Here is a 25,943-nt window from a genome sequence, read left to right as displayed (position 1 = left end):
ATGGGGATCAGACAGGTAGTGGTGAAGCTAAGAGCTCAGGGAGGAGGAGGATGGTGATCAGACAGGTAGTGGTGAACCTAAGAGCTCAGGGAGGAGGATGGTGATCAGACAGGTAGTGGTGAATCTAAGAGCTCAGGGAGGAGGATGGTGATCAGACAGGTAGTGGTGAAGCTAAGAGCTCAGGGAGGAGGATGGGGATCAGACAGGTAGTGGTGAAGCTAAGAGCTCATGGAGGAGGATGGGGATCAGACAGGTAGTGGTGAAGCTAAGAGCTCAGGGAGGAGGAGGATGGTGATCAGACAGGTAGTGGTGAAGCTAAGAGCTCAGGGAGGAGGAGGATGGTGATCAGACAGGTAGTGGTGAAGCTAAGAGCTCAGGGAGGAGGATGGTGATCAGACAGGTAGTGGTGAAGCTAAGAGCTCAGGGAGGAGGAGGATGGGGATCAGACAGGTAGTGGTGAAGCTAAGAGCTCAGGGAGGAGGAGGATGGTGATCAGGCAGGTAGTGGTGAAGCTAAGAGCTCAGGGAGGAGGATCGTGATCAGAGGAAAAATAAATAACAGACATGACAGTGAAAAGGGAAAAACAAAAAACACAACTTGGTTGAAGCAAACTAAGCCCAGGCTGAAAACAGGACCACCCACATTGTTAAGGAGGGAGATAGAGGGTCTCATTCAGTAACCACCCACAGTGTTGAGGAGGGAGATAGAGGGTCTCAATCAGTAACCACCCACAGTGTTGAGGAGGGAGATAGAGGGTCTCAATCAGTAACCACCCACAGTGTTGAGGAGGGAGATAGAGGGTCTCAATCAGTAACCACCCACAGTGTTGAGGAGGGAGATAGAGGGTCTCATTCAGTAACCATCCACAGTGTTGAGGAGGGAGATAGTTATAGATATACTATAGTTGTAATGGGTTGTAGTGGGTTGTAGTAGTTGTATTGGTTATAGTAGTTGTAGTGGGTTGTAGTAGTTGTAGTGGGTTGTAGTAGTTGTATTGGGTTATAGTAGTTGTAGTGGGTTGTGGTAGTTGTAGTGGGTTATAGTAATTGTAGTGGGTTGTAGTAGTTGTAGTGGGTTATAGTAGCTGTAGTGGGTTGTAGTGGGTTATAGTAATTGTAGTGGATTATAGTAGTTGTAGTGGGTTATAGTAGTTGTAGTGGGTTATAGTAGTTGTAGTGGGTTGTGGTAGTTGTAGTGGGTTGTAGTTGTTGTAGTGGGTTGTAGTAGTTGTAGTGGGTTGTAGTAGTTGTATAGGGTTAAAGTAGTTGTAGTGGGTTGTAGTAGTTGTAGTGGGTTATAGTAGTTGTAGTGGGTTGTGGTAGTTGTAGTGGGTTGTGGTAGTTGTAGTGGGTTATAGTAGTTGTAGTGGGTTATAGTAGTTGTAGTGGGTTGTAGTAGTTGTAGTGGGTTGTAGTAGTTGTATTGGGTTATAGTAGTTGTAGTGGGTTGTGGTAGTTGTAGTGGGTTATAGTAATTGTAGTGGGTTGTAGTGGGTTATAGTAGCTGTAGTGGGTTGTAGTGGGTTATAGTAATTGTAGTGGATTATAGTAGTTGTAGTGGGTTATAGTAGTTGTAGTGGGTTATAGTAGTTGTAGTGGGTTGTAGTAGTTGTAGTGGGTTGTAGTAGTTGTAGTGGGTTATAGTAGTTGTAGTGGGTTATAGTAGTTGTAGTGGGTTGTAGTAGTTGTAGTGGGTTATAGTAGTTGTAGTGGGTTATAGTAGCTGTAGTGGGTTGTAGTGGGTTATAGTAATTGTAGTGGATTATAGTAGTTGTAGTGGGTTATAGTAGTTGTAGTGGGTTATAGTAGTTGTAGTGGATTATAGTAGTTGTAGTGGGTTATAGTAGTTGTAGTGGGTTATAGTAGTTGTAGTGGGTTATAGTAGTTGTAGTGAGTTATAGTAGTTGTAGTGGGTTATAGTAGTTGTAGTGGGTTATAGTAGTTGTAGTGGGTTATAGTAGTTGTAGTGGGTTATAGTAGTTGTAGTGAGTTATAGTAGTTGTAGTGGGTTATAGTAGTTGTAGTGGGTTATAGTAGTTGTAGTGGGTTATAGTAGTTGTAGTGGGTTATAGTAGTTGTAGTGAGTTATAGTAGTTGTAGTGGGTTATAGTAGTTGTAGTGGGTTATAGTAGTTGTAGTGGGTTATAGTAGTTGTAGTGGGTTATAGTAGTTGTAGTGGGTTATAGTACTTGTAGTGAGTAATTGAGTAAGTAGAAAGTATCAGTAGTACGGGTCCCTAGACGTTTAGAGCCACGGGGTTCGTAACAACGTATCACTACTGTACCTTCTCACTACAGCTATTCTGACTGGCCTTGTTTAGGGTCGTTCTACTGTACCTATCAATGCACAAGTCTTTAACCTGGGGTTCAAGTTCCACATCCTCTTCGAAGAACTACCCCCCAAAGCATACCAACTAACCCTAACCCCCCAAAGCATACCAACTAACCCTAACCCCCAAAGCATACCAACTAACCCTAACCCCCAAAGCATACCAACTAACCCTAACCCCCAAAGCATACCAACTAGCCCTAACCCCCAAAGCATACCAACTAACCCTAACCCCCCAAAGCATACCAACTAACCCTAACCCCCCAAAGCATACCAACTAACCCTAACCCCCCAAAGCATACCAACTAACCCTAACTCCCCAAAGCATACCAACTAACCCTAACCCCCCAAAGCATACCAACTAACCCTAACCCCCCAAAGCATACCAACTAACCCTAACCCCTCAAAGCATACCAACTAACCTTAACCCCCCAAAGCATACCAACTAACCTTAACCCCCCAAAGCATACCAACTAACCTTAACCCCCCAAAGCATACCAACTAACCCTAACCCCCCAAAGCAACCAACTAACCCTAACTCCCCAAAGCATACCAACTAACCCTAACCCCCCAAAGCATACCAACTAACCCTAACCCCCCAAAGCATACCAACTAGCCCTAACCCTAACCCTGTATATAACCTCCTTATTGTTATTTTATTGTTGCTCTTTTATTTTTGACATTAGTTTATTTAGTAATTTTTTCTCTTATTTTTCTTAAAAACTGCATTGTTGGTTAAGGCCTTGTAAGTGGGCGGCGCACATTTGGCCCAGCGTCGTCCAGGGTAGGGGAGGGAATGGCCGGCAGGGATGTAGCTCAGTTGATAGAGCATGGCGTTTGCAACGCCAGGGTTGTGGGTTCGATTCCCACGGGGGGCCAGTATAAAAAAAAATATATATATATGTATTCACTAACTGTAAGTCGCTCTGGATAAGAGCGTCTGCTAAATGACTTAAATGTAAATGTAAATGTAAGTAAGCATTTCACAGTAAGGTCTACACCTGTTGTATTCTGCGCATGTGACAAATAATATTTGATTTGATTTATTTTGCCTCTCATATAGGCCATTAGAGCTGGTGTCCAAAAATAAGGCCTGATCATTGGTTTAGATGTTTCCCATTTGACTGTCACCTACAGGATTGGGATAAGAACAATACACTTTTTTTTTTTTTTTTAAATGCACAGCTGAATTCAAAATAATGAAAAGTTGAGATGGTAGATGGGGGTGAGGGGGCTCCACTCGTACTCATACCATAGATGCAGCCTCGCTATGCCAAGATGCATGGTCCCACCATTGGCCATCCATATCTCCTGTGGAATGAAGTCATAACCGAGAGAGAGGGGGGGAGGGAGAGAGAGAGAGAGAGGGGGAGGGAGAGAGGGAGAGAGAGAGGGGGAGGGAGAGAGGGAGAGAGAGAGAGGCAGAGAGAGAGGGGGAGGGAGAGAGGCAGAGAGAGAGGGGGAGGGAGAGAGTGAGAGAGAGATAGGGGGGAGGGAGAGAGGGAGAGAGAGGGGGGAGGGAGGGAGAGAGGGAGTGAGAGAGAGGGGGAGGGAGAGAGGGAGAGAGGGAGAGAGAAAGAGGGGGAGGGAGAGAGGGGGAGGGGGAGCAGAGGGAGAGAGAGAGGGGGAGGGAGGGAGAGAGGGAGTGAGAGAGGGGGAGGGAGAGAGGGAGAGAGATAGGGGGAGGGAGAGAGGGAGAGAGAGAGAGGCAGAGAGAGAGGAGGGAGAGAGAGAGAAATAGGGAGGGAGAGAGGGAGAGAGAGAGGGGGAGAGAGGGAGTGAGAGAGGGGGAGGGAGAGGGGGAGGGAGAGAGGGAGAGAGAGAGGGGGGAGGGAGAGAGGGAGAGAGAAAGAGAAAGAGGGGGAGGGGGAGAGGGGGAGGGACAGCAGAGGCAGGTGAGAACAGAGACAGTAGTGAAATGATGTGAAAACAGAGAGCCATAAATGATCATAAATAGTCACACATACAGAAAACATCCACAATCACACATCCACTGAAACACATTGAAAACACACAATCACACATCCACTGAAACACATTGAAAACACACAATCACACATCCACTGAAACACATCCAGAAAACATCCACAATCAAACATCCACTGACACACATACAAAAAACATCCACAATCACACATCCACTGAAACACATCCAGAAAACATCCACAATCACACATCCACTGACACACATACAGAAAACATCCACAATCACACATCCACTGAAACACATTATTATCCCTAACCCTAACCAGACCCTAACCCTTACCAGTCCCTAACCCTTACCAGACCCTAACCCTTACCAGACCCTAACCCTTACCAGACCCTAACCCTTACCAGACCCTAACCCTGCCAGAACCTAACCCTGCCAGACCCTAACCCTGCCAGACCCTAACCCTTACCAGACCCTAACCCTTACCAGACCCTAACCCTTACCAGACCCTAACCCTGGCCCTGACCTTATCCCTAACCCTAACCCTTACCAGACCCTAACCCTGCCAGACCCTAACCCTTACCAGTCCCTAACCCTTACCAGACCCTAACCCTTACCAGACCCTAACCCTGCCAGACCCTAACCCTGCCAGACCCTAACCCTGCCAGACCCTAACCCTTACCAGACCCTAACCCTTACCAGACCCTAACCCTTACCAGTCCCTAACCCTTACCAGACCCTAACCCTTACCAGACCCTAACCCTGCCAGACCCTAACCCTGCCAGACCCTAACCCTGCCAGACCCTAACCCTTACCAGACCCTAACCCTTACCAGACCCTAACCCTTACCAGTCCCTAACCCTTACCAGACCCTAACCCTGCCAGACCCTAACCCTGCCAGACCCTAACCCTTACCAGACCCTAACCTTGCCAGACCCTAACCCTTACCAGACCCTAACCCTGCCAGACCCTAACACTGCCAGACCCTAACCCTTACCAGACCCTAACCCTGCCAGACCCTAACCCTGCCAGACCCTAACCCTTACCAGACCCTAACCCTTACCAGACCCTAACCCTGCCAGACCCTAACCCTTACCAGACCCTAACCCTGCCAGACCCTAACCCTGCCAGACCCTAACCCTGCCAGACCCTAACCCTTACCAGACCCTAACCCTGCCAGACCCTAACCCTGCCAGACCCTAACCCTGCCAGACCCTAACCCTTACCAGACCCTAAACCTTACCAGACCCTAACCCTTACCAGACCCTAACCCTTACCAGACCCTAACCCTGCCAGACCCTAACCCTTACCAGTCCCTAACCCTGCCAGACCCTAACCCTTACCAGACCCTAACCCTGCCAGACCCTAACCCTTACCAGACCCTAACCCTTACCAGACCCTAACCCTTACCAGACCCTAACCCTTACCAGACCCTAACCCTTACCAGACCCTAACCCTTATCAGTCCCTAACCCTTACCAGTCCCTAACCCTTACCAGTCCCTAACCCTGCCAGACCCTAACCCTTACCAGACCCTAACCCTTACCAGTCCCTAACCCTTACCAGACCCTAACCCTGCCAGACCCTAACCCTGCCAGACCCTAACCCTGCCAGACCCTAACCCTTACCAGACCCTAACCCTGACCTGACCCTAACCCTGCCAGACCCTAACCCTGCCAGACTCATGGTGGCTGTTGTAAGAGACTAACCCTTACCAGACCCTAACCCTTACCAGACCCTAACCCTTACCAGACCCTAACCCTGCCAGACTCATGGTGGCTGTTGTAAGAGACTAACCCTGCCAGACCCTAACCCTGCCAGACCCTAACCCTGCCACACCCTAACCCTGACCTGACCCTAACCCTGCCAGACCCTAACCCTGACCCTGACCTGACCTCATCTTTAATGCAACTGGTAATGATGCTTACTCTGACATACACTACATTACCAAAAGTATGTGGAAACCTGCTCGTCAAACATCTCATTCCAAAATCATGGGCATTAATATGGAGTTGGTCCCCCCTTTGCTGCTATAACAGCCTCCACTCTTCTGGGAAGGCTTTCCACTAGATGTTGGAACATTTCTGCGGGGACTTGCTTCCATTCAGCCACAAGCGCATTAGTGAGGTCGGGCACTGATGTTGGGCGATTAAGCCTGGCTCACAGTCGGTGTTCCAATTCATCCCAAAGGTGTTCGATGGGGTTGAGGTCAGGGCTCTGTGCAGGCCAGTCAAGTTCTTCCACACCGATCTCGACAAACCATTTCTGTATGGACCTCGCTCTGTGCACGGGGGCATTGTCATGCTGAAACAGGAAAAGGCCTTCCCCAAACTGTTGCCACAAAGTTGGAAGCACAGAATCGTCTAGAATGTCATTGTCTTCTGTAGCGTTAAGATTTCCCTTCACTGGAACTAAGGGGCCTAGCCCGAACCATGAAAAACAGCCCCAGACCATTATTCCTCCTCCACCAAACTTTACAGTTGACACTATGCATTGGGGCAGGTAGCACTCTCCTGTCATCCGCCAAATCAGATTCGTCTGTTGGACTGCCAGATGGTGAAGTGTAATTCATCACTCCAGAGAACGCGTTTCCACTGCTCCAGAGTCCAATGACGGCGAGCTTTACACCACTCCAGCCATCGCTTGGCATTGCACATGGTGATCTTAGGCTTGTGTGCGGCTGCTCGGCCATGGAAACCCATTTCATAAAACTACTGATGAACAGTTCTTGTGCTGACGTTGCTTCCAGAGGCAGTTTGGAACTCGGTAGTGAGTGTTGCAACCGAGGACAGATCATTTATACTCCCTACGTGCTTCAGCACTCTGCGGTCCCGTTCTGTGAGCTTGTGTGGCCTACCACTTCGCGATTGAGCCGTTGTTGCTCCTAGACATTTCCACTTCACAATAACAGCAATGACTGGGGCAGCTCTAGCAGGGCAGAAATTTGACGAACTGACTTGTTGGAAAGGTGGCATCCTATAATGGTGCCATGTTGAAAGTCACTGAGCTCTTCAGTAAGGCCATTCTACGGCCAATGTTTGTCTATGGAGATTGCATGGTGTGTGCTCGATTTTATACACCTGTCAGCAACAGGTGTGGCTGAAATAGCCGAATCCACTCATTTGAAGGGGTGTCCACATACTTTTGTATATATACTGTATATTCTATCAGTAGTAAAGCTGTGGATATTTCATATCAAATGCTCACAAACTGATCACTTTGGTTGTCTGGGGGATGATAAGAAGCATCAACACGTTCTAATACACCTTTTCTGTTCTCAGAGCAAACACAGCCATTCCAATGAGAAAAAGAAGAAACCCGCTCACTGCTCTTTAATAAGCTTTCCATAATAGCCTCAAGGCCTTCCTCAGAACTTCACTGCTCTTTAATAAGCTTTCCATATTAGCCTCAAGGCCTTCCTCAGAACTTCACTGCTCTTTAATAAGCTTTCCATATTAGCCTCAAGGCCTTCCTCAGAACTTCACTGCTCTTTAATAAGCTTTCCATAATAGCCTCAAGGCCTTCCTCAGAACTTCACTGCTCTTTAATAAGCTTTCCATAATAGCCTCAAGGCCTTCCTCAGAACTTCACTGCTCTTTAATAAGCTTTCCATATTAGCCTCAAGGCCTTCCTCAGAACTTCACTGCTCTTTAATAAGCTTTCCATATTAGCCTCAAGGCCTTCCTCAGAACTTCACTGCTCTTTAATAAGCTTTCCATATTAGCCTCAAGGCCTTCCTCAGAACTTCACTGCTCTTTAATAAGCTTTCCATAATAGCCTCAAGGCCTTCCTCAGAACTTCACTGCTCTTTAATAAGCTTTCCATAATAGCCTCAAGGCCTTCCTCAGAACTTCACTGCTCTTTAATAAGCTTTCCATAATAGCCTCAAGGCCTTCCTCAGAACTTCACTGCTCTTTAATAAGCTTTCCATAATAGCCTCAAGGCCTTCCTCAGAACTTCACTGCTCTTTAATAAGCTTTCCATAATAGCCTCAAGGCCTTCCTCAGAACTTCACTGCTCTTTAATAAGCTTTCCATATTAGCCTCAAGGCCTTCCTCAGAACTTCACTGCTCTTTAATAAGCTTTCCATATTAGCCTCAAGGCCTTCCTCAGAACTTCACTGCTCTTTAATAAGCTTTCCATAATAGCCTCAAGGCCTTCCTCAGAACTTCACTGCTCTTTAATAAGCTTTCCATAATAGCCTCAAGGCCTTCCTCAGAACTTCACTGCTCTTTAATAAGCTTTCCATATTAGCCTCAAGGCCTTCCTCAGAACTTCACTGCTCTTTAATAAGCTTTCCATAATAGCCTCAAGGCCTTCCTCAGAACTTCACTGCTCTTTAATAAGCTTTCCATATTAGCCTCAAGGCCTTCCTCAGAACTTCACTGCTCTTTAATAAGCTTTCCATATTAGCCTCAAGGCCTTCCTCAGAACTTCACTGCCTCTTTAATAAGCTTTCCATATTAGCCTCAAGGCCTTCCTCAGAACTTCACTGCTCTTTAATAAGCTTTCCATATTAGCCTCAAGGCCTTCCTCAGAACTTCACTGCTCTTTAATAAGCTTTCCATATTAGCCTCAAGGCCTTCCTCAGAACTTTAACACCCTTATGTAGACATAGCTCTGCCCACATCCGTTCAATGCATCAAATGGGGTTGGAGTCGAGGGAAAATAAGTGTTACTAAATATAACAATGTGCATTTCATAAATATTCTAATAAAGTGTGTACATAAAACGTATTAAACACGTCTGTAAAACCACAATGAGGACATCGACCCATCAAGCAAGTTTTCATTAATCATTGGGTACAGCGCAAGAAAAACGTCAAAGTAATCTGAAGTGGTGTCATTAATTCACATTTACAACATAACATGAATGGGCATTTCATCATTAAGACCTTTAGGGAATAATGTCTGGAGGGTGGACATCCAAAAACATTCTCTTTTGCTCAGAGTATTATTTATATCACCTCCCCTGTCTGATATCTTGACTTCCTCTATGACACAAAATCTAAAGGTAGAAATGTCATGTTTTTTATCATTAAAATGTACTGCGACTGGATAATCCTTGTCGTTTCTCCTGATTGAACTTTTATGTTCACTAATTCTCTGTTTGAGAGAACGAGAGGTTTTACCTACATAGCACAGCCCACATGGACATTTAATCATGCAGATAGTGGTGGTGGAGCACGTAATAATGTCATTTATTTGGAACCGTTTTCCTGTCTGTGGGTGGCAGAAATATTCACACTTTCTCATATTTATAGCTACCATTCGGAAGAGGGCGTAAAAGAGCCTGGCTGGCAGTTGGCATGGACCAATTTATCGCGTAAATTGCGACCTCTCCTAGATACAGTAAGTGGTGGTTTCTTAAATTCAGCTGGCAGAGCTGGGTCCCATGATAAAACATGCCAGTGTTTCTAGCTGGGTCCCATGATAAAACATGCCAGTGTTTCTAGCTGGTCCCATGATAAAACATGCCAGTGTTTCTTGACAGCATCTCAGTTCAAAGTATAATGTGGTGGGGAACATTCCAGAATGTTCTTTAGCTCTAGTGGGTCTTTTTTGTAGCAGTTCATCTCGTGTTTTCCCTAATGCCAAATGAACAGCTTCATCCACACGTTGTGGAGAGTAGCCTCTTAAAAACCTATTGCACATCTCCGCTGCTTTTTCTAGATAGTCCTCTGTTGAGTGGCATATATGGCACAGTCTGCAAAACTGGCCTCTTAGAAGTCCTCTTTTTAACGGCTCAGGGTGGAAGCTGTCCCCCTGTACTATAGGATTTCTGTCCGTTTCTTTTCTATACACAGTTGTAAACAGGGTTCCATTTGATTTCTAAATCCACATATCGAGGTAATGAACACGTTCCGTGTCACATTCAATAGTGAATTTGAGATTGGGGTCAATGTCATTGAGTAATGCCATAAAGTTTGACAGCTATTCTCCCGTTCCTCCCATATGCAAAAAATGTCGTCAATATATCGATACCTCTTCAGGACTTCATTCAGGTTTTGAGATAAGGTTGTTTAATAGGGCTTGCTCCAGATTACAGTTTATATCCCTTTGGAACACCTGTATGGGATCAACACTCGGTTGTCGATAGAAACGTTCATTACTGAGTTGTCTCTGAATCTCTTCTTTGTATTTTTCATAGTCTAAGACGACCACAGCTCCTCCCCCTTGTCTGCAGGTTTGATAACCAAAGATCAATCTTTCATTAGTTCATTAAGTGCCTGTTCTTCTGTCCTGGTGAGTTTCTTCTGAATGTGGTTTGTTTTTCTCCTATATACTGACATGGCTTCTTGTTCGACTAACCTACAATAGGTATTAATCGAGGAGTTGTTAACTATAGGACATCATTTGCTTTTGGGCTTAAAATTTATACAATTTCCCTCAACTCCAACCCCATTCAATGCATTGAACGGATGTGGGTGGAGCTACATGTATGTCTACATAAGGGTGCTAATTAAAAAAACTCACAAAAGTTCTGAGGAAGGCCTTGAGGCCGATAGGTTTAACTAGGATTAACTCTGCACAACAACATGTTTCCCTACCTAGGATTAACTCTCCACACTCTAAACATCAACCTGTTTCCCTAGCTAGGCCTTAATTGCCACACCAACCTGTTTCACAAGCTAAGCCTAACTCTTCAAACCAACCTGTTTCACAAGCTAAGCCTAACTCTTCAAACCAACCTGTTTGACTAGCTAGGCCAAACTCTCCATACTATCCACACCAACCTGTTTGACTAGCTAGGCCAAACTCTCCATACTATCCACACCAACCTGTTTCACTAGCCAAGCCTAACTCTGCACACTCTTCACACCAAACTGTTTCACTACCTAGGCCTAACTCTCCACACCAACCTGGTTCACTAGCTAGGCCTCTCGCCACTCTCTCCACACCAACCTGTTTCACTAGCCAAGCCTAACTCTGCACACTCTTCACACCAACCTGTTTCACTACCTAGGCCTAACTCTCCACACCAACCTGTTTCACTAGCTAGGCCTAACTCTTCACACCAACCTGTTTCACTACCTAGGCCTAACTCTCCACACCAACCTGTTTCACTACCTAGGCCTAACTATCCACACCAACCTGATTCACTAGCTAGGCCTAACTCTTCACACCAACCTGGTTCACTAGCTAGGCCTAACTCTTCACACCAACCTGGTTCAATAGCTAGGCCTAACTCTTCACACCAACCTGTTTCACTAGCCAAGCCTAACTCTGCACACTCTTCACACCAACCTGTTTCACTACCTAGGCCTAACTCTCCACACCAACCTGGTTCACTAGCTAGGCCTAACTCTTCACACCAACCTGGTTCACTAGCTAGGCCTCTCGCCACTCTCTCCAAACCAACCTGTTTCACTAGCCAAGCCTAACTCTGCACACTCTTCACACCAACCTGTTTCACTACCTAGGCCTAACTCTTCACACCAACCTGGTTCAATAGCTAGGCCTAACTCTTCACACCAACCTGTTTCACTACCTAGGCCTAACTCTCCACACCAACCTGTTTCACTACCTAGGCCTAACTCTTCACACCAACCTGGTTCACTAGCTAGGCCTAACTCTTCACACCAACCTGGTTCACTAGCTAGGCCTAACTCTTCACACCAACCTGGTTCACTAGCTAGGCCTAACTCTTCACACCAACCTGTTTCACTACCTAGGCCTAACTCTCCACACCAACCTGTTTCACTACCTAGGCCTAACTATCCACACCAACCTGATTCACTAGCTAGGCCTAACTCTTCACACCAACCTGGTTCACTAGCTAGGCCTAACTCTTCACACCAACCTGGTTCAATAGCTAGGCCTAACTCTTCACACCAACCTGTTTCACTACCTAGGCCTAACTCTCCACACCAACCTGTTTCACTACCTAGGCCTAACTCTTCACACCAACCTGGTTCACTAGCTAGGCCTAACTCTCCACACCAACCTGGTTCACTAGCTAGGCCTAACTCTTCACACCAACCTGGTTCACTAGCTAGGCCTCTCGCCACTCTCTCCACACCAACCTGTTTCACTAGCCAAGCCTAACTCTGCACACTCTTCACACCAACCTGTTTCACTACCTAGGCCTAACTCTCCACACCAACCTGGTTCACTAGCTAGGCCTAACTCTTCACACCAACCTGGTTCACTAGCTAGGCCTCTCGCCACTCTCTCCAAACCAACCTGTTTCACTAGCCAAGCCTAACTCTGCACACTCTTCACACCAACCTGTTTCACTACCTAGGCCTAACTCTTCACACCAACCTGGTTCAATAGCTAGGCCTAACTCTTCACACCAACCTGTTTCACTACCTAGGCCTAACTCTCCACACCAACCTGTTTCACTACCTAGGCCTAACTCTTCACACCAACCTGGTTCACTAGCTAGGCCTAACTCTTCACACCAACCTGGTTCACTAGCTAGGCCTAACTCTTCACACCAACCTGGTTCACTAGCTAGGCCTAACTCTTCACACCAACCTGTTTCACTACCTAGGCCTAACTCTCCACACCAACCTGTTTCACTACCTAGGCCTAACTCTTCACACCAACCTGGTTCACTAGCTAGGCCTAACTCTCCACACCAACCTGGTTCACTAGCTAGGCCTAACTCTTCACACCAACCTGGTTCACTAGCTAGGCCTCTCGCCACTCTCTCCACACCAACCTGGTTCACTAGCTAGGCCTCTCACCACTCTCCACACCAACCTGGTTCACTAGCTAGGCCTAACTCTTCACACCAACCTGGTTCGCTAACTAGGCCTAACTCTCCACACCAACCTGGTTCACTAGCTAGTCCTAACTCTCCACACCAACCTGGTTCACTAGCTAGGCCTCTCGCCACTCTCCACACCAACCTGGTTCACTAGCTAGGCCTAACTCTTCACACCAACCTGGTTCACTAGCTAGGCCTCTCGCCACTCTCCACACCAACCTGGTTCACAAGATAGGCCTAACTCTCCATACCAACCTGGTTCACTAGCTAGGCCTCTCGCCACTCTCTCCACACCAACCTGTTTCACTAGCTAGGCCTCTCGCCAATCTCTCCACACAAACCTGGTTCACTAGCTAGGCCTAACATTTCACACCAACCTGGTTCACTAGCAAGGCCTAACTCTTCACACCAACCTGGTTCACTAGCTAGGCCTAACTCTTCACACCAACCTGGTTCACTACCTAGGACTAACTCTCCACACTCTTCACACCAACCTGTTTCACTACCTAGGCCTAACTCTCCACACCAACCTGTTTCACTACCTAGGCCTAACTGTTCACACCAACCTGGTTCACTTGCTAGGCCTCTCGCCACTCTCTCCACACCAACCTGGTTCACTACCTAGGCCTCTCGCCACTCTCTCCACACAAACCTGGTTCACTAGCTAGGCCTAACACTTCACACCAACCTGGTTCACTAGCAAGGCCTAACTCTTCACACCAACCTGGTTCACTAGCTAGGCCTAACTCTTCACACCAACCTTGTTCACTACCTAGGCCTAACTCTCCACACTCTTCACACCAACCTGTTTAACTACCTAGGCCTAACTCTCCACACCAACCTGTTTCACTACCTAGGCCTAACTCTCCACACCAACCTGTTTCACTACCTAGGCCTAACTCTTCACACCAACCTGGTTCACTAGCTAGGCCTAACTCTTCACACCAACCTGGTTCACTAGCTAGGCCTCTCGCCACTCTCCACACCAACCTGGTTCACAAGATAGGCCTAACTCTCCATACCAACCTGGTTCACTAGCTAGGCCTCTCGCCACTCTCTCCACACCAACCTGTTTCACTACCTAGGCCTAACTCTCCACACCAACCTGTTTCACTACCTAGGCCTAACTCTTCACACCAACCTGGTTCACTAGCTAGGCCTAACTCTTCACACCAACCTGGTTCACTAGCTAGGCCTAACTCTCCACACCAACCTGGTTCACTAGCTAGGCCTAACTCTTCACACCAACCTGGTTCACTAGCTAGGCCTAACTCTTCACACCAACCTGGTTCACTAGCTAGGCCTAACTCTTCACACCAACCTGGTTCACTAGCTAGGCCTAACTCTCCACACCAACCTGGTTCACTAGCTAGGCCTAACTCTTCACACCAACCTGGTTCACTAGCTAGGCCTAACTCTTCACACATACCTGGTTCACTAGCTAGTCCTAACTCTCCACACCAACCTGGTTCACTAGCTAGGCCTAACTCTTCACACCAACCTGGTTCACTAGCTAGGCCTCTCGCCACTCTCCACACCAACCTGGTTCACAAGATAGGCCTAACTCTCCATACCAACCTGGTTCACTAGCTAGGCCTCTCGCCACTCTCTCCACACCAACCTGTTTCACTAGCTAGGCCTCTCGCCAATCTCTCCACACAAACCTGGTTCACTAGCTAGGCCTAACATTTCACACCAACCTGGTTCACTAGCAAGGCCTAACTCTTCACACCAACCTGGTTCACTAGCTAGGCCTAACTCTTCACACCAACCTGGTTCACTACCTAGGCCTAACTCTCCACACTCTTCACACCAACCTGTTTCACTAGCTAGGCCTAACTCTCCACACCAACCTGTTTCACTACCTAGGCCTAACTCTTCACACCAACCTGGTTCACTAGCTAGTCCTAACTCTCCACACCAACCTGGTTCACTAGCTAGGCCTAACTGTTCACACCAACCTGGTTCACTTGCTAGGCCTCTCGCCACTCTCTCCACACCAACCTGGTTCACTAGCTAGGCCTCTTGCCACTCTCTCCACACAAACCTGGTTCACTAGCTAGGCCTAACACTTCACACCAACCTGGTTCACTAGCAAGGCCTAACTCTTCACACCAACCTGGTTCACTAGCTAGGCCTAACTCTTCACACCAACCTTGTTCACTACCTAGGCCTAACTCTCCACACTCTTCACACCAACCTGTTTAACTACCTAGGCCTAACTCTCCACACCAACCTGTTTCACTACCTAGGCCTAACTCTTCACACCAACCTGGTTCACTAGCTAGGCCTAACTATCCACACCAACCTGGTTCACTAGCTAGGCCTAACTCTTCACACCAACCTGGTTCGCTAGCTAGGCCTCTCACCACTCTCTCCACACCAACCTGGTTCACTAGCTAGGCCTCTCGCCACTCTCCACACCAAACTGGTTCACTAGCTAGGCCTAACTCTTCACACCAACCTGGTTCGCTAGCTAGGCCTAACTCTCCACACCAACCTGGTTCACTAGCTAGGCCTAACTCTTCACACCAACCTGGTTCACTAGCTAGGCCTAACTCTCCACACCAACCTGGTTCACTAGCTAGGCCTAACTCTTCACACCAACCTTGTTCACTAGCTAGGCCTCTCGCCACTCTCCACACCAACCTGGTTCACAAGCTAGGCCTAACTCTCCACACCAACCTGGTTTACTAGCTAGGCCTCTCGCCACTCTCTCCACACCAACCTGTTTCACTAGCTAGGCCTCTCGCCACTCTCTCCACACAAACCTGGTTCACTAGCTAGGCCTAACACTTCACACCAACCTGGTTCACTAGCTAGGCCTAACTCTTCACACCAACCTGGTTCACTAGCTAGGCCTAACTCTTCACACCAACCTGTTTCACTACCTAGGCCTAACTCTCCACACCAACCTGTTTCACTACCTAGGCCTAACTCTTCACACCAACCTGGTTCACTAGCTAGGCCAAACTGTCCACACCAACCTGGTTCACTAGCTAGGCCTAACTGTTCACACCAACCTGGTTCACTAGCTAGGCCTCTCGCCACTCTCTACACCAACCTGGTTCACAAGCTAGGCCTAACTCTCCACACCAAACTGGTTCACTAGCTAGGCCTCTCGCCACTCTCTCCACACCAACCTGTTTCACTAGCTAGGCCTCTCGCCACTCTCTCCACACCAACCTGTTTCACTAGCCAAGCCTAACTCTGCACACTCTTCACACCAACCTGTTTCACTACCTAGGCCTAACTCTCCACACCAACCTGTTTCACTACCTAGGCCTAACTATCCACACCAACCTGGTTCACTAGCTAGGCCTAACTCTTCACACCAACCTGGTTCACTAGCTAGGACTAACTCTTCACACCAACCTGGTTCACTAGCTAGGCCTTACTCTTCACACCAACCTGTTTCACTACCTAGGCCTAACTCTCCACACCAACCTGTTTCACTACCTAGGCCTAACTCTTCACAACAACCTGGTTCACTAGCTAGGCCTAACTCTCCACACCAACCTGGTTCACTAGCTAGGCCTAACTCTTCACACCAACCTGGTTCACTAGCTAGGCCTCTCGCCACTCTCTCCACACCAACCTGTTTCACTAGCAAAGCCTAACTCTGCACACTCTTCACACCAACCTGTTTCACTACCTAGGCCTAACTCTCCACACCAACCTGTTTCACTACCTAGGCCTAACTATCCACACCAACCTGGTTCACTAGCTAGGCCTAACTCTTCACACCAACCTGGTTCACTAGCTAGGCCTAACTCTTCACACCAACCTGATTCACTAGCTAGGCCTAACTCTTCAAACCAACCTGTTTCACTACCTAGGCCTAACTCTCCACACCAACCTGTTTCACTACCTAGGCCTAACTCTCCACACCAACCTGGTTCACTAGCTAGGCCTAACTCTCCACACCAACCTGGTTCACTAGCTAGGCCTAACTCTTCACACCAACCTGGTTCACTAGCTAGGCCTCTCGCCACTCTCTCCACACCAACCTGTTTCACTAGCCAAGCCTAACTCTGCACACTCTTCACACCAACCTGTTTCACTACCTAGGCCTAACTCTCCACACCAACCTGTTTCACTACCTAGGCCTAACTATCCACACCAACCTGTTTCACTACCTAGGCCTAACTCTCCACACCAACCTGTTTCACTACCTAGGCCTAACTATCCACACCAACCTGGTTCACTAGCTAGGCCTAACTGTTCACACCAACCTGGTTCACTAGCTAGGCCTCTCGCCACTCTCTCCACACCAACCTGGTTCACTAGCTAGGCCTTTCGCCACTCTCTCCACACCAACCTGTTTCACTAGCCAAGCCTAACTCTGCACACTCTTCACACCAACCTGTTTCACTACCTAGGCCTAACTCTCCACACCAACCTGTTTCACTACCTAGGCCTAACTCTCCACACCAACCTGGTTCACTACCTAGGCCTAACTCTTCACACCAACCTGTTTCACTACCTAGGCCTAACTATCCACACTAACCTGGTTCACTAGCTAGGCCTAACTCTTCACACCAACCTGTTTCACTACCTAGGCCTAACTATCCACACCAACCTGGTTCACTAGCTAGGCCTAACTCTTCACACCAACCTGGTTCACTAGCTAGGCCTAACTCTTCACACCAACCTGTTTCACTAGCTAGGCCTAACTCTCCACACCAACCTGGTTCACTACCTAGGCCTAACTCTCCACACCAACCTGTTTCACTACCTAGGCCTAACTCTCCACACCAACCTGGTTCACTAGCTAGGCCTAACTCTCCACACCAACCTGGTTCACTAGCTAGGCCTAACTCTCCACACCAACCTGGTTCACTAGCTAGGCCTAACTCTTCACACCAACCTGGTTCACTAGCTAGGCCTCTCGCCACTCTCTCCACACCAACCTGTTTCACTAGCCAAGCCTAACTCTGCACACTCTTCACACCAACCTGTTTCACTACCTAGGCCTAACTCTCCACACCAACCTGTTTCACTACCTAGGCCTAACTATTCACACCAACCTGTTTCACTACCTAGGCCTAACTCTCCACACCAACCTGTTTCACTACCTAGGCCTAACTATCCACACCAACCTGGTTCACTAGCTAGGCCTAACTGTTCACACCAACCTGGTTCACTAGCTAGGCCTCTCGCCACTCTCTCCACACCAACCTGGTTCACTAGCTAGGCCTTTCGCCACTCTCTCCACACCAACCTGTTTCACTAGCCAAGCCTAACTCTGCACACTCTTCACACCAACCTGTTTCACTACCTAGGCCTAACTCTCCACACCAACCTGTTTCACTACCTAGGCCTAACTCTCCACACCAACCTGGTTCACTACCTAGGCCTAACTCTTCACACCAACCTGTTTCACTACCTAGGCCTAACTATCCACACTAACCTGGTTCACTAGCTAGGCCTAACTCTTCACACCAACCTGTTTCACTACCTAGGCCTAACTATCCACACCAACCTGGTTCACTAGCTAGGCCTAACTCTTCACACCAACCTGGTTCACTAGCTAGGCCTAACTCTTCACACCAACCTGTTTCACTAGCTAGGCCTAACTCTCCACACCAACCTGGTTCACTACCTAGGCCTAACTCTCCACACCAACCTGTTTCACTACCTAGGCCTAACTCTCCACACCAACCTGGTTCACTAGCTAGGCCTCTCGCCACTCTCTCCAAACCAACCTGTTTCACTAGCTAGGCCTCTCGCCACTCTCTCCACACAAACCTGGTTCACTAGCTAGGCCTAACACTTCACACCAACCTGTTTCACTAGCTAGGCCTAACTCTCCACACCAACCTGGTTCACTACCTAGGCCTAACTCTCCACACCAACCTGTTTCACTAGCTAGGCCTAACTCTTCACACCAACCTGGTTCACTAGCTAGGCCTCTCGCCACTCTCTCCACACCAACCTGTTTCACTAGCTAGGCCTCTCGCCACTCTCTCCACACAAACCTGGTTCACTAGCTAGGCCTAACACTTCACACCAACCTGGTTCACTAGCTAGGCCTAACTCTCCACACCAACATGTTTCACTACCTAGGCCTAACTCTCCACACTCTTCACACCAACCTGTTTCACTACCTAGGCCTAACTCTCCACACCAACCTGTTTCACTACCTAGGCCTAACTCTTCACACCAACCAAGTTCACTAGCTAGGCTTAACTCTCCACACCAACCTGTTTCACTACCTAGGCCTAACTCTCCACACCAACCTGTTTCACTACCTAGGCCTAACTCTTCACACCAACCTGGTTCACTAGCTAGGCTTAACTCTCCACACCAACCTGGTTCACTAGCTAGGCCTAACTGTTCACACCAACCTGGTTCACTTGCTAGGCCTCTCGCCACTCTCTCCACACCAACCTGGTTCACTAGCTAGGCCTAACTGTTCACACCAACCTGGTTCACTTGCTAGGCCTCTCGCCACTCTCTCCACACCAACAAGGTTCACTAGCTAGGCCTCTCGCCACTCTCTCCACACAAACCTGGTTCACTAGCTAGGCCTAACACTTAACACCAACCTGGTTCACTAGCAAGGCCTAACTCTTCACACTAACCTGGTTCACTAGCTAGGCCTAACTCTTCACACCAACCTGGTTCACTACCTAGGCCTAACTCTCCACACTCTTCACACCAACCTGTTTCACTACCTAGGCCTAACTCTCCACACCAACATGTTTCACTACCTAGGCCTAACTCTCCACACTCTTCACACCAACCTGTTTCACTACCTAGGCCTAACTCTCCACACCAACATGTTTCACTACCTAGGCCTAACACTTAACACCAACCTGGTTCACTAGCAAGGCCTAACTCTTTCACACAAACCTGGTTCACTAGCTAGGCCTAACTCTTCACACCAACCTGGTTCACTACCTAGGCCTAACTCTCCACACTTTTCACACCAACCTGTTTCACTACCTAGGCCTAACTCTCCACACCAACATGTTTCACTACCTAGGCCTAACTCTTCACACCAACCTGGTTCACAAGCTAGGCCTAACTCTCCACACCAACCTGGTTCACTAGCTAGGCCTCTCGCCACTCTCTCCACACCAACCTGTTTCACTAGCTAGGCCTCTCGCCACTCTCTCCACACCAACCTGTTTCACTAGCCAAGCCTAACTCTGCACACTCTTCACACCAACCTGTTTCACTACCTAGGCCTAACTATCCACACCAACCTGGTTCACTAGCTAGGCCTAACTCTTCACACCAACCTGGTTCACTAGCTAGGCCTAACTCTTCACACCAACCTGGTTCACTAGCTACGCCTAACTCGTCACACCAACCTGTTTCACTACCTAGGCCTAACTCTCCACACCAACCTGTTTCACTACCTAGGCCTAACTCTCCACACCAACCTGTTTCACTACCTAGGCCTAACTCTCCACACCAACCTGGTTCACTAGCTAGGCCTAACTCTTCACACCAACCTGGTTCACTAGCTAGGCCTCTCGCCACTCTCTCCACACCAACCTGTTTCACTAGCCAAGCCTAACTCTGCACACTCTTCACACCAACCTGTTTCACTACCTAGGCCTAACTCTTCACACCAACCTGGTTCACTAGCTAGGCCTCTCGCCATTCTCTCCACACCAACCTGTTTCACTACCTAGGCCTCTCGCCACTCTCTCCACACCAACCTGGTTCACTAGCTAGGCCTCTCGCCACTCTCTCCACACCAACCTGGTTCACTAGCTAGGCCTAACACTTCACACCAACCTGGTTCAATAGCTAGGCCTAACACTTCACACCAACCTGGTTCACTAGCAAGGCCTAACTCTTCACACCAACCTGGTTCACTAGCTAGGCCTAACTCTCCACACCAACCTGGTTCACTAGCTAGGCCTAACTCTCCACACCAACCTGGTTCACTAGCTAGGCCTAACTCTCCACACCAACCTGGTTCACTAGCTAGGCCTCTCGCCACTCTCCACACAAACCTGGTTCACTAGCTAGGCCTCTCGCCACTCTCCACACCAACCTGGTTCACTAGCTAGGCCTAACTCTCCACACCAACCTGGTTCACTAGCTAGGCCTAACTCTCCACACCAACCTGGTTCACTAGCTAGGCCTCTCGCCACTCTCTCCACACCAACCTGGTTCACAAGCTAGGCCTCTCGCCACTCTCCACACAAACCTGGTTCACTAGCTAGGCCTCTCGCCACTCTCCACACCAACCTGGTTCACTAGCTAGGCCTCTCGCCACTCTCTCCACACCAACCTGTTTCACTAGCCAAGCCTAACTCTGCACACTCTTCACACCAACCTGTTTCACTACCTAGGCCTAACTCTTCACACCAACCTGGTTCACTAGCTAGGCCTCTCGCCACTCTCTTCACACCAACCTGGTTCACTAGCTAGGCCTAACTCTTCACACCAACCTGGTTCACTAGCTAGGCCTCTCGCCACTCTCTTCACACCAACCTGGTTCACTAGCTAGGCCTAACTCTTCACACCAACCTGGTTCACTAACTAGGCCTCTCGCCACTCTCTCCACACCAACCTGTTTCACTACCTAGGCCTCTCGCCACTCTCCACACCAACCTGGTTCACTAGCTAGGCCTAACTCTTCACACCAACCTGGTTCACTAGCTAGGCCTCTCGCCACTCTCTTCACACCAACCTGGTTCACTAGCTAGGCCTAACTCTTCACACCAACCTGGTTCACTAACTAGGCCTCTCGCCACTCTCTCCACACCAACCTGGTTCACTAGCTAGGCCTCTCGCCACTCTCTTCATACCAACCTGGTTCACTAACTAGGCCTCTCGCCACTCTCTCCACACCAACCTGGTTCACTAGCTAGGCCTAACTCTCCACACCAACCTGTTTCACTAGCTAGGCCTAACTCTCCACACCAACCTGGTTCACTAGCTAGGCCTAACTCTCCACATCAACCTGGTTCACTAGCTAGGCCTAACTCTCCACACCAACCTGGTTCACTAGCTAGGCCTCTCGCCACTCTCTCCACACCAACCTGGTTCACTAGCTAGGCCTCTCGCCACTCTCTCCACACCAACCTGGTTCACTAGCTAGGCCTAACTCTTCACACCAACCTGGTTCACTAGCTAGGCCTAACTCTCCACACCAACCTGGTTCACTAGCTAGGCCTAACTCTCCACACCAACCTGGTTCACTAGCTAGGCCTAACTCTCCACACCAACCTGGTTCACTAGCTAGGCCTAACTCTTCACACCAACCTGTTTCACTAGCTAGGCCTAACTCTCCACACCAACCTGGTTCACTAGCTAGGCCTAACTCTCCACACCAACCTGGTTCACTAGCTAGGCCTAACTCTTCACACCAACCTGTTTCACTAGCTAGGCCTAACTCTCCACACCAACCTGGTTCACTAGCTAGGCCTAACTCTCCACACCAACCTGGTTCACTAGCTAGGCCTAACTCTTCACACCAACCTGTTTCACTAGCTAGGCCTAACTCTTCACACCAACCTGGTTCACTAGCTAGGCCTAACTCTCCACACCAACCTGGTTCACTAGCTAGGCCTAACTTTTCACTCTCTACACCAACCTGGTTCACAACTGGTTCGCCTCTCTGGCAACCTAACTGATAGAATGTACGACCAGCCGGCTTGGGGAGCATCCCTAGATCGGGACTATATATCTTGTGGAAAGATGAAAAAGTATGAATAAATTCATCAAAATAATGTTTTTAATGAAAATATGTCCATTAATATTTGAATATGTTGGTAACCCGTTGTACAAAAGTAATAATGTCCTCGAAGTCGGTGTTTGAAGGATATATTTGCATGGTTTGCCGGCCCTCGACTACGTCTTGGGCCTAACAACACCTGTGACTATATCCTCCAAACACCAGCTTGAACCCTTATTCTACCAGGTCAGTTGACTGAGAACACATTCTCATTTACAGCAACGACCTCGGGAATACAGGGGAGAGGAAGGGGGATGAATGAGCCAATTGGAAGCTGGGGATGATTAGGTGGCCATGATGGTATGAGGGCCAGATTGGTAATTTAGCCAGGACACCGGGGTTAACACCCCTACTCTTACGATAAGTGCCATGGGCACTTTAGTGACAACAGAGAGTCAGGACACCCGTTTAACGTCAACCTACACAGGGCAATGTCCCCAATCACTGCCCTGGGGCATTGGGATATGTATTTAGACCAGAGGAAAGAGTGCCTTCTCCTGCCCTCCAACAACACTTCCAGCAGCATCTGGTCTCCCATCCAGGGACCAACTAGGACCCACTATCACTTCAATATCCACCACTACACTTCAATATCCACCACTATACCTCAATATCCACCACTACACTTCAATATATACCACTACACTTCAATATCCACCACTACACTTCAATATTCACCACTATACATCAATATCCACCACTACACTTCAATATCCACCACTATACTTTATATCCAGTTAACCACAGAGTACATACATTTTACATTTACATTTTAGTCATTTAGCAGACGCTCTTATCCAGAGCGACTTACAGTTAGAGAGTGCATATATTATTTTTATTTTTTTCATACTGGCCCCCCGTGGGAATCGAACCCACAACCCTGGCGTTGCAAACGCCATGCTCTACCAACTGAGCTACATCCCTGCCAGCCATTCCCTCCCCTACCCTGGACGACGCTCTGCCAACTGTGCGCCGCCCCATGGGTCTCCCGGTCGCGGCCGGCTACGACAGAGCCTGGATTCGAACCAGGATCTCTGCGCCACCCTCAAACAACCATCCTACATCTTCCTATATCAGCTGATACCACTGAACATCAATACTCAACCCAATCTCATAAAAAATTAGTCACAATTACTCATACATTACATTACCAAAAGTATCTGGACACCTGGTCATCGAACTTCTCATTCCAAAATCATGGGCATTAATATGGAGTTGGTCCCCCCTTTGCTGCTATAACAGCCTCCACTCTTCTGGGAAGGCTTTCCACTAGATGTTGGAACATTGCTGCGGGGACTTGCTTCCATTCAGCCACAAGAGCATTAGTGAGGTCGGGCACTGATGTTGGGCGATTAAGCCTGGCTCGCAGTCGGCGTTCCAATTCATCCCAACGGTGTTCGATGGGGTTGAGGTCAGGGCTCTGTGCAGGCCAGTCAAGTTCTTCCACACCGATCTTGACAAACCATTTCTGTATGGACCTCGCTTTGTGCACGGGGGCATTGTCATGCTGAAACAGGAAAGGGCCTTCCCCAAACTGTTGCCACAAAGTTGGAAACACAGAATCGTCTAGAATGTCATTGTATGCTGTAGTGTTTAGATTTCCCTTCACTGGAACTAAGGGGCCTAGCCCGAACCATGACAAACAGCCCAAGACCATTGTTCCTCCTCCACCAAACTTTACAGTTGGCACTATGCATTGGGGCAGGTTCTCCTGGCATCCGCCAAACCTAGATTCGTCCATCGGACTGTCAGATGGGAACGCGTTTCCACTGCTCCAGAGTCTGCATGGCTGTGTGGTTGAAACGGGTCTGGCTGAAATAGCCGAATCCACTAAGTTGAAGGGGTGTCCACATAGTTTTGTATATATAGTGTATGTCCAACAACAAAGTATGTGAAGTCTGTTGACATACATGAAGTTTTTGTGAAATGTAACAAATCCTGACAGGTATGTCTACTCAATATAAACACATGAACAAACATTACCCCTTTTAAAATGAGGTAGTGTGTGGTCCGGGCCTGTGTGGGCCTAACCCTGACCACCACAGCCTCCTCCCAGTGTGGTCCAAATATCTTGTCTATAATCCGTCTTTGCTGCTCCGGCCCCTTTAACACCCGCCCTGGCCAGCTGGACTTTCCCAAAGCTGCTTTACTGTCCAACAGCCACGCTAGGGAGAATGACACAGCGGACAATAAAATCTACACACATACAGAGAGAACACACAGACACCCCAATACTCACAGAGATGGCAGAGCCGCACCCCATGGAGGGGGCAATATAGGGCCGTGTCTACACCGTCTCCTGCAGAACGCTGTCGCTGCTTCCCTCCGCTCTTTGTGCTCATTAAAAGGGAGTTCATGCCTTCTAATAATGAGCTTACCTTTATTCTGGTAAGCCGGCTCAAACACTCTTCCTTACATGATCCCAACAGACCTACAGGATGTTTCCCTTAGACTGCTGCCTTTCAGGCCTGACCTCTCTCTCCCTCTCTCTCTCTCTGTGTCTTTCTCTCTCTCTCTGTCTTTCTCTCTTCCTCTCTCTCGGTCTCTCCGTTTCTATTTCTCTCTCTCTCATGTATAATATCCACAGGGTTTCAGAGGAGAACCAAGTCAACAGGTCGTTAGAAGCAGCCCAAGCACACCAAGAAATCTGGCTTTTGGTTTCAAATTGCAATGATTCCGCGTAGTTAATCCAAATGAATTCCTAATCAGGAATTCCAGAGCCAACCAGTAGCCAAGCGATGCAGTTTCCTTATGTCTCATAATGAGGATTCATCTCCAAGAACTGAGCCGAACCAAGAGCAAAATCAGTATTCCATAGATCTGAGAAAGCCAATCACCACCATTTTCCTTGTGTTAACTCAGTAAGCAGTCGTGTATGTCCACTTCAACCTCTCTTAAGGGTTGTCAGACCTGCTCTCTCCTCAGGAAAGGAGGAGGGAGTTAGGTGGCTCACCACCAATCACTTCCAGTTAAGCTCTGTTCAGATGGCATTTGCCCAATGACATCTGATGACGACTTAAGCTGAGTTCCTTGTCTTGTCTACTGTACTGTAGGGATAGGGCCTTGTCTTGTCTACTGTACTGTAGGGTTAGGGCCTTGTCTTGTCTACTGTACTGTACTGTAGGGATAGGGCCTTGTCTTGTCTACTGTACTGTAGGGTTAGGGCCTTGTCTTGTCTACTGTACTGTACTGTAGGGTTAGGGCCTTGTCTTGTCTACTGTACTGTAGGGTTAGGGCCTTGTCTTGTCTACTGTACTGTACTG

General features: G+C 48.4%; 1 protein-coding gene across 1 annotated transcript in view; it reads right to left on the bottom strand.

Annotated features, from left to right (window-relative positions):
• Nucleotides 1-25,574, bottom strand: part of LOC123484084 (regulating synaptic membrane exocytosis protein 2-like) — a gene marked incomplete at its 3' end in the record, with an annotated part of 105,919 nt that extends 80,345 nt beyond the window's left edge. Inside the window, exons 1-2 of the mRNA XM_045214033.1 lie at nt 24,920-25,574; nt 3,580-3,638 (exon numbers count right to left, since the gene is read on the bottom strand). Of these exons, the coding sequence (XP_045069968.1) occupies nt 3,580-3,633 (54 nt within the window). The remainder of the gene's footprint in view (nt 1-3,579; nt 3,639-24,919) is intronic.
• Nucleotides 25,575-25,943: the final 369 nt, after the last annotated feature.

This window comes from Coregonus clupeaformis, unplaced genomic scaffold (genome assembly GCF_020615455.1).
Source record: "Coregonus clupeaformis isolate EN_2021a unplaced genomic scaffold, ASM2061545v1 scaf0187, whole genome shotgun sequence".
NCBI lineage: Eukaryota > Metazoa > Chordata > Actinopteri > Salmoniformes > Salmonidae > Coregonus > Coregonus clupeaformis.
Note: the sequence above shows the minus strand (reverse complement) of the source record. Positions and strands in the feature narration are given on the sequence as shown.